The following is a 9853-nucleotide window of genomic DNA, read 5'->3' on the forward strand; positions in this document are numbered from 1 at the left end:
GGAACTGCGGTTCAAAAAGATAATGAAGGTCGAAGTTAAGGGGGAATCTGAGCCTGCCACAACTGGGGAAGAAAAACGGCGGAGGCTGGAGGGGTTGGTGAAGGGTGAAGGGGAAGCTGAAGGTGAAGGTGGAGGTGGAGGTGGAAGTGAAGCTGAGGTTGAGGATAGGAAGGCGTTGGGTGAAGTCAAACACCGCGAAGTTTGCAGCGATAGCCAAGAACGCTCGCTTAGCTGGCTGTTTGGGGAAAGGAGGGACCGAGGTCAGGTGACGCTGCTATGCCCACCCAGGTAAAGGAGGCTCTTCGTCTCTGTCTGTCTCCGCCAGGCAACATTCACCCATCTCTGCCTTGGAGGCCTAGACGATGATGAGGTGGCAAGGAGACAATGCTTGGACAAGTTTCTCCAATCACTCGCCGATAACGCTTGAGCGCCAGCATATTTTTCTATCAATCTATTGGTGAGCAATAATGAATAATAAAACATGGGATCACGCGGCTAAAGGGGAAAGACAAAATTCTTGTAACAGTCCAAGCGACATCGACCCGTTATTGAGTTGAAAATCATACCCGTGGTTTACTAACTACATAGCCATACATATCTAATAATACTAAAAAATCATAACAATGTAAAAGAAAGAGGGGAAGGGAATTGGTGGCGGGACACAATTTAGGCTGTTCGCACGAAAAGGCAATACAAAAAGCAACAATAGCGAGGAAATTTATGGCACAACAAAAACGGGGAAAGAAGGTATATAATACTTAAAATGCCCTTTTTTTAGTTGTTTTTGTTTTTGAGGCATTTTTGTTCCTCTCTTTGAAGTAAATTTCATCCTAAAAAATGAAATATCCCCCCCAATACCTGGTTCCCCATCATACAGATCGTTTATGGCGTGTCAAGTGTTATCTTTCGATTTTATTTCGGAGATAAAACATATCCTACTTCTTTGAAGCGTGGTAAACTTCGATGATTTTCGCAACAACACTCGGATCAGAGAGCTATTTAATGTACCGCAATCATCGATTAGAACCTCTATCCGTCACACGATGACAAAAAAATAAAATAAAATAACAACCAGAGAGCGGGAAAACCGGACTTACAGTCGAGATATCACCCAAGCTATCCTCCTCGCCGCTAAGAATCTTTCTCAAGATTCTTCGCATGATTTTACCACTGCGAGTCTTGGGCAGGTCATCGACGATGAATACAGCCTTGGGAGCGGCAAACGGCCCAATTGACTTGCGAACCTGCATGATGAGATCCTTGCGGAGTTGTTCGATATTGTCACTCGTGGTCTTCAAGGCGACAAACGCATTGACCGCCTGTCCGGTGAGTTCGTCGGCAATACCAACGACAGCGGCTTCAGCCACAGCAGCTGTGTTACGGAGGGATCGTTTTGTCAGTATGCTTGTTTCTTGCTCTATAACACCATTCCTTCGTGCTATAGTTCCAAAATGGGGCTTACAGTGTTCAATAAGAGCAGCTTCAATTTCTGCAGTTGACAGACGGTGGCCGGAAACGTTGACAACGTCGTCAACACGACCTCGGATCCAGTAGTATCCGTCATGGTCACGTCCAGCACCATCGCCAGTAAACTAAAAGAATCATCAGCGACTGTTATTACCGCAGAGAGTCGTCACTTTTCTATGACTTACGTAAAAGTCTTTGTAGATGTTGAAATAAGTGTCCATATATCTCTTGTGGGCACCCCAGACTGTGCGCGCCATGCTTGGCCATGGTTGTTTAATCGCTAGAACGCCTTCAACGTCATTGCCTTTGATCTCCTCTCCAGATACCGGGTCAATGATGGCAGGCTCAATGCCGAAGAAGGGAAGCGAAGCACTGCCGGGCTTTGTTGGTGTAATGCCGCCCAAAGGGGTGATAACGTGAGAACCAGTCTCAGTTTGCCAGTAGGTCTGTTTTGCATATTGTCAGAATAGGTTGGCTAATCAAGACCAGGAATACTCTTCCACAGCAGGTTGTCAAAGCTTACGTCAACAAGATGGCATTCCTCCTTCCCAACGATCTCGAAATACCATTTCCACACCTCCGCTGCAATTGGCTCGCCAACAGATCCCAAAATACGAAGGCTCTTGAGCTTGTGGTGGATGTAGTCATTTCCAGCACGCTTCAGAAGCCTTAAAGCTGTTGGCGCAACATAGAACTGGGTCACTTCGTGTTTATCAATAACATCCCAGTAACGGGAGAAGTTAGGATAGGCCGGTGTGCTCTCGAAAACCACAGTTGCACATCCAAGAAGCAGAGGAGCATACACGACATAGGTGTGTCCGGTAATCCAACCAACATCACCGCCACAGAAGAAGCGGTCCGAGTCGTGAATATCAAACACATATTTGCCAGTAGCGGCTGCACCGACCAAATAACCGGCTGTCGTGTGCATCAGACCCTTTGGCTTTCCAGTCGACCCGGATGTGTACAGTAGGAAGAGAGGATCCTCAGAGTCCATTGACTCAGGAGCAATGTAGTTGGGATACTTCTCAACCTCTTCATGCCACCACAAATCTCTGCCCTTTGTCCATGGCACATCAGCGCCTGTCCTCTTGTAAACAATGCAATTCGTGACGTCAGGGCATTGTCTAAGGGCTTCATCAACAATTTTCTTGGTTCCGATTAATTTTCCACCTCGTTTCCCCTCGTCCGTGGTAATGACGATTCTTGACTTGGCATCCAAGACGCGGTCGCGGAGGGAATCTGATGAAAACCCAGCGAAAACGACAGAGTGGACTGCACCAATACGAACGCATGCCAGGAACGCAATTATAGCTTCGGGGATCATTGGCAGGTAAATAGCCACGGTATCCCCCTTCCGGACACCGGCCTGCTTCAGCACCCAGGCCAGGCGAGAAACCTCCTTCAGAAGCTCGCCATATGTAATAGTGCGGCCTTCATTGGGTTCATCAGCCTCGTAGATTACAGCCACCTTATTTGGATCCTTCAGAGCATGACGATCGACGCAGTTGTACGATGCGTTCAAACGTCCACCAAGGAACCACGCAACGTCTCCTCCAGCAAAAGACCCGTAGCGGGTGGTGTCGAAATCCTTTTCGAATGTGATGAGTTCACGGGCCAGCCGTGACCAAAAGGTATCGGGATCACGGATGGATTCTTCATAGAGCTTCTGATACTCATCCAGGTTTGCTATATGGGTTCTTGTAGTATGCTTCTCAACGAAAGCCTTGGGCACGTGAAAAGTGTCCACCTCGTGGGCTTCAACAACCTGCGTAGGGGACAATTAGGACTTCCCCAACTTCCCCTGGCCGAGCACCAGCATTTGGCCGGGCCATTGACGCAAGAGGAATCACTTACTACTGGCGCCTTGGGAGGCGTGACTGGACCGTCAGACATCGCACCAAATCTCTCTGACAAACACAATCGAAATTCCGAGTTGGTGTATACAAGTATATTGGCGGATACCCTATGGTAGAATTCAGGAATGCGGGGTATGAAATTGCGCAAACTTGTATGCAAGAAATGGGTCGAAGGTAGGTTCGTCGCAAGAGAGTGGAGAGTGGGAGTTTGGAGAGTGAAGCGGAAGGGAAACGGTCAGATCGTAGAAAAAGGAGAATGGAACAAGGGAGGACGGCGGTGATTTAAAGGAGGCAACTTGCAACAGGTCGGCGCGGGGCAGCGTGTATGTACGGAACATTACATACATGACGTGACATTACCCCGGGATTCCTGGCCTGCCGTATTCCCAAAAGGGAAAGCCACAGAAAAAAATTGCCGGCTCTATCGGTAACTTACACCACTGGGAATACCCTCTCCTCCATGAAAAAAGCGAGAAACGGCCGGCGCCATTGCCGACTCCATTTGCGCCAACAGCACCCACAATGGCCACAACGATACCGACGCACATCCACACTGGGGTATGGAGCAGAGGACCAAAGATATCTCCAATAGTGACAAACATTCCACGAATCCAGCGTGATCTTTAAATTACCATTGTTACAGCGCAGCGGAGAGAGACATACGCGTTGTGCTTCGTAAGGGTGTAATCAAATGAGGCTTGACCGATCAAATCAATAAATAATCATTGACTCTGGCCCTTGTTCCGCTGCTCCGAGTTATTTTTCAGTAGTCTGAAGCGCAAGTGCCTCGCCCAGACCTTACCGGCTCCTCGGGAGCAAATTCAGGACCCCTGATGAGGGAAGCTTATTAGGGAGATATTACCCCTCTGAACGTTCTCGTAAGACCCATACGCAGTACAGTGGTACTTTTGCGGTTTGCTGTACAATCCTGTCCTTCGGAGTGCGCTGTACGTTGGACAGGGAGGGACAGCAGCATCGGCACTGTGAGGAGAGGGGGGGGGGGGGGGGGGGAAGAAAAAGGATGAGGCAATCCCACGAGAATTTCTCTCCCCAAAGCCAAAGTAATGCCCCGCTATCAAACAGATTTGGAATAAAACTTCAAATTGGAAAAGATCACGTTTTGCCGAGCGTATCATTCCTTGCTGGGGTATGCCGGTAACGCTCGGTAACGACCAAGAGAAATATGCGGTACCGCGTATTCAAAACCCCACCCCGAGAAACATCATCAGCGCTCAGGGCGCGATGATCTTGGCGAATGGCAGAACAAGATTAGTCCTGAGCCTCGGCGCTGAGATGAGATTCCAGTTTGATCAACCGCACTCGCGTAGCGCAGAAGCTCTTTGTCCAACCTGTGAATCGTCGAAACGGTACGGTAAATATGCCCCAGGTGCAGCCCGTGGTCGTGTTGCTTCGTGAGCTCAAGGAATGCACCACTTGCCCCGGACCTCGCCATACGACGGCAGCATATGAGTCGTTGCTGAGTAGCAGCGCTAGTTGCTTGCGGGGCTGATCATATTTTTCGCCAAGGTCTTGGGAAGCTTAGGGTGGTGAGAATTGTATCGGGGGTAAGGCAAAACTTTGACGACACGAGCTAGTCCAACCATGTCCATCTCACTGCCTGATAGCGGACCTCCCTGGTCTCACGCTGTCACATCAGAACCAAAAGAATGCGGGGGTGGGGTGGTCGTTTGATGAAATCGCGAGCCGCAGATGACTATCCCTGAAGCTGAGAATCTTAGCAATGGGTGAATGCCCGCGAACTCGTGTATCCATTGAGCTAGTGAACCACATCCTCCATCACATTTTTATATATATCTGATGCAGGATACTCAGTAGAATCCTCGAAGTCGAATCGGTAATCTCCAACATTCCAAAAACTAATGGGCAAAGTTACGCAATAAATAACAGCTATTCAAAACTCCGCTTGGATGATATTCTTGGCTTCGATATTCCAAAAGGCTTCTCCTCCGCGATAGCATTCTTGGCGCGATTTGGCATCAGCTCGAGAAGGGTGGCGGCCTTGCCGGTGCCCAGACAAGGGAAGGCCCATGAACCTTACATGTGAATTATCCTTGGAGTATGTTTAGCGGCAGGAGGAGACCTAGGTGCTGTACTAGGAGGTAAGTATTGGCAACCGCCCACTACTTCTCTGCCACCAAAAGGCACCATGATTATGTTGGGGATTGCCAATCCTCATGGCCTAGTCATGTATGTCGAAACATAGCGCATGCAAGGAAGATAGCAGAAGGAATGTACGCGGCTATCGATATTTAATTTCAACCTAGGAAATCCCAGCGGATTCACATCCTTAAACCGGAATGACCTCTTTTAGGCTCGATCTCATACCACCGGTTGGAGGTATCGAACAGACGCCAAACTTTTTTCATGAAATTGGAGTCAATACGACCTGCCCGCGTTCGATCATGACCAATCAGTCGGGTGCAGTGGCTGTCTGGTTTGGCCAGTTCATATTCCCTCTGCGGACGGATGGATGATACCAAACTAGCAAAGTAGCGTGTGGTTCTTGGGAGACAGTCTGTGGAATTTTGATAAGAATACATATTAAATACGTTCGGCTGGACGATTTCAGTCGCAGACTTGAAAGGGCGCAGGATTGGGTATGAAATATCTCCCGGTGCAAGAAATAGATGTCTTCCCTCTGTTCCTTGCAAGCATTGGTTTGGCTGGGGACCTATTCTGAGCACTGGCTGTGACAAGCTATGCTGCCGGATTTATGCTACCCACTTCACGAGGCGCGCCAAGACTCCCAAGCGGTGCGGGATGAAACTTGATACACCAAATCAAGCCGGTACGACTTCTTGTTTAGTCACCAAAGGACTCCATATAGCCTCAGGGTTGGCATGGTCTTATTTGGGAAACAGGAGTATTGTGGTTGGCAATTGGGCTGCGGGCAGAAAGAGGTTCTCGTGGCTCCGTGTACGCCAAGATGACGTTTCTCATGGAATGCAAACGAGTCTCCACATCCCACTTCCCGCAATCTGGTTTTTTTTGGATCCACACAATCATCGAATCGTGGCATCTGTTGGGCCGTGTTGATACCGTAGACTCTGTCTTTACTTATCAACCGATGTAAAGGCGTTCTTGTAATTCGTGCCCAGTGCACAACTGTCCAGAGCCCATAGTGGCGGAAGATTTAGGGAAGAACATATTCTGACAGGAGCTAGTCAAGGTAGATCGGATGGGAGTTCATGCGGTCGTTAGCAATGTGGGTTGTAAATTCAATACGAAGAACTTGCAAAAATTGACATCTGACAACTCTTAAAAAAGACCCCTCATTGTTTTCGAATTGGCTTTGGAAAACTCGCTACCCGTTCAGCACCAAGGCAGCAGGCGCAACATCGTGATTTACAATGGGAGGCCATAGGACAAGGAGATGATGTTAATAAATAATATCCATGAATAAAAATATAGCCCTTATATCAAGAACTCCCTTTGTTAACGCCTTATGTTGGCACAAATCTCCTTTCCATCCTCTTAACAACATGCCTTTGGGCTATCACAAGACAGATGTTTCGATATACCATGTATCAAGTCAAGTCGACCTAGCCTCCGGGATAATAAGGTATATTTGCAGATCGGAGCCTGCAGCCTCTAAAGAGTGTCCTACACTGAGGGTGAGTAGGGAGGGTAGCCTATCAGATATTCTGTCTCGTTCTGGTAATTTTTATATGAATCAGCGAGCTCTAGATATTCGCTGACCCTCATTCATCAAGGGCGTATAAACTGCCTTATAGGTAGAGCTGTAAATGCCATGCATGCCTTGGCATATCCTGTTGGTATAAGAAGCTCATTGGTCCGATCTCCGCCAGGCAACTGTCCGATGGAAGCACCATGGTGTAGTTTCAGAGGACACATTGGAATTGGGATCCTTGGGTCCTTTAGCCACTCTCTTGGAATCAAAAAGTGCCATCAACGCCATCCATCCACTGTCCAAAAAAGTTCTCGAAATTAGAAGACACGGGTAATAACTAATTAAATTCCAATTTAGTAAATGATACATGGATGGGTAGCTCGGCATATAATTACTGAACCATTCCAAATTGGACTTCGGATAGTAAGTCCATTAAACTGATGTGGATCGGGAACAGACCCCTGAAAGTTATTCTTGCTCCTGTTACAACTTAGTACAGATACAGGCACTGAGTTGGCCCAGAACTAGGGATGATAGACGACTAAGAGAGAAAGTTCAGGGGTTTTCGGGGTTTCTGTGTCTGACCTTGGAATACTTTCTGCGGGCCGATGCATATCCGAAGTTGCCGAGAATTAGCCCTTACTGGATCTTAAAAAAGGGTAAAATTGAACTGAAGTGCTAGAATTAGACCCGTGATTGGAACAAAATGGCTCTGGTTGGAAATTAGATAAAAAAATATTAAGCAGCATTGGAATATTGATATCCATATTCTTGCTTCAGTATGACGGAGTCTAGCATTTGGGTCTTCGTAAACAATTATTTTTTTGACATTTCGCATTACAATCGTATAAATATCATATATCATGACTTAACTGCAAATTCCTCCTCGCCAAGCAACCACATTCCAGCACCAAGGACAAATACTGCAATTCTCCCATCCCGCACCAGCTTTCCCAGTATTTGTATCCAAGCTCGTGCATTCCTGAGTTGGCCTTCTCTAGCACTAGTCAGAGCTCGAGTCCCACTCAGCACAACCTCCCCTGTCAAAAAAAGTATAAAGGGATTTCGCGCAGTTGCGGGAGGCGGCGGATTCGTTCCGTACGTCGAAACTGAGGACCGGAACAGGCTGAGCAAATATATGCCTATTGCTAGAGAGAACACCACATGCACAAGTTTCCAAATAGACGCAATCCGCTGCTCCCCCGGCGAAGCAGGCTGTGAATCCCCATTAAAGAAGAACGTGGATATGGATGGGGGAACACCAAAGGCAGAGGCAATATCGGCTAGATTAAACGCTGGTCCATCTCCGGAGAATGTGTTGTTGTCGCCTGATCCTCCCCCGAATAAGCTGCCTAGTAAGTTTGCCGGATCTTGCGCAGGAGCCGGTTGGTCCAATGGCTGTTGTGAGCGTAAAAAAGCTCGCAGATACTCTTCCTGCGCTTTGAGATTTTCGGGGGCCTGATCTTCAACATTGGGCGGTGGAGGTAAAGGAGATGATGGTTTCGATAGTGTTTGTGGGCGGTGTCCGGGAGTTGGAGATGAATCGGAAAGCGAAGGGGGAGAATCCTCTCTCAATGCTATAGAATGATAGTTAGAAAAAGATAAACCCACAACCTGACAGTCGCAGACGAAGGCGATATCTTACTGCTTGCAGGTGTCCGTCCACTGAGGCTGGTGATCTTGTCAAGCCTCGCGGAGCCATCTGCTTTAATCTTAGCTTCGCGGCGCTCACGGCGAAGGCGAGCCGCTCGCTGGGCTGGTGATTCCTCTGCCGCTGACATTGTGGTCAGATAAATAGAGTATATAGCGGGATATTATTTAAGTCGGCTCTCGTTTTGCTGTCGAGGACAACATTGAGGCTCGGGCTTGAGGCTTGGCATGGCTGGGCTAGTGATGTCACATGATAAATTTAGACGGCAACCAAGCCCTCTGCTCCTCAAGCTCAGTTTCATCATTCCCAACTTTCAGTGCTACACCCATAGGAGTATAATTGCAGCTGCTGTTGCAAATGCTAGGGCATGGAATGTCTTACCAGGTCTCCTTGTTTTGAAACGTCATGTTGCCCTCTCATTGCCCCTCAGCAAGAAAGCGGGTCGACCCGGCACCCCTTTCTATTGATTACAGTATTTTCAGGGCAATATGACCAATTTCTAACAAATCTCTTGTGAATAGTTATCCCAATGTTTGATAACTACAGCGAATGACGTGATCATCACGTAATGTCCCGCATGGCAACCAACTAAGTGAGAGATGCATCCCGTGTGGGCTTTTAGCCGGAACCGGCTCTGATTACGCACCAGGATGGAAGAATTGGAACATTCGGCCTCTCTAGAGGTTGCTCATTTCCTATACATGGCACAACTTGTAGTCTTATATCCACTGATATAAACTCGTCCCCAGAGAGCCGTTCAAAAGCCAGGATCCATAAGTGCCTCCATTGAAGCAAAACGTTTGTCACGTGGGCTAACAGGGGTCCAACTTAAGCTGGAAACCATCATCCTCATGAATAACATCACCCGGAGTCCTGGTTTTGGGAGAAATGAACGTGAAGTTCCCCCTAGCCAATAAAAGATCGTAACCAAACCGAACTCGAGATGGTGGTAGGAAACCTTGAAGCTAACATTATCCGTCCGGAATCGCCACTATGACGTCTTTCCTACTGGGAGAGCTGTAATAGTGCCAATTCAATATCGCCATGATCTTTTATGTTCATCAAGGTCTTTATATATGACTAACCTCCTTGTTATACGATATCAGTTCTGTTATTCGACCCGCGAGGGCAAGTGCTGGTAATCCCTTCTCCTCTCTCTGGTAGATCAGCAGATGCTGCCGTTCCATTCTTCATTATATTTGTCAATGAACTCTGCCATTCAAC

At 47.8% G+C, this 9853-nt stretch overlaps 2 protein-coding genes across 2 annotated transcripts; both read right to left on the minus strand.

Annotated features, from left to right (window-relative positions):
* Positions 1–548: 548 nt before the first annotated feature.
* HCBG_03452 (acetyl-coenzyme A synthetase) lies at positions 549–3363 on the minus strand (the record flags this gene model as incomplete). Its single annotated transcript, XM_045430501.1, has 6 exons — positions 549–995; positions 1098–1372; positions 1463–1592; positions 1653–1913; positions 1991–3235; positions 3325–3363. The coding sequence occupies 6 exons, from the start codon at positions 3361–3363 to the stop codon at positions 936–938; spliced, it is 2010 nt and encodes a 669-aa protein (XP_045288644.1).
* Positions 3364–7693: 4330 nt separating this feature from the next.
* Positions 7694–8759, minus strand: HCBG_03453 (uncharacterized protein; the record flags this gene model as incomplete). Its single annotated transcript, XM_045430502.1, has 2 exons — positions 7694–8555; positions 8624–8759. 2 exons carry the CDS (start codon positions 8757–8759, stop codon positions 7840–7842), a joined length of 852 nt encoding a protein of 283 aa, XP_045288645.1.
* Between the last annotated feature and the right edge of the window lie 1094 nt (positions 8760–9853).

Source organism: Histoplasma capsulatum (genome assembly GCF_000150115.1).
Source record: "Histoplasma capsulatum G186AR genomic scaffold supercont2.4, whole genome shotgun sequence".
Lineage (NCBI taxonomy): Eukaryota > Fungi > Ascomycota > Eurotiomycetes > Onygenales > Ajellomycetaceae > Histoplasma > Histoplasma capsulatum.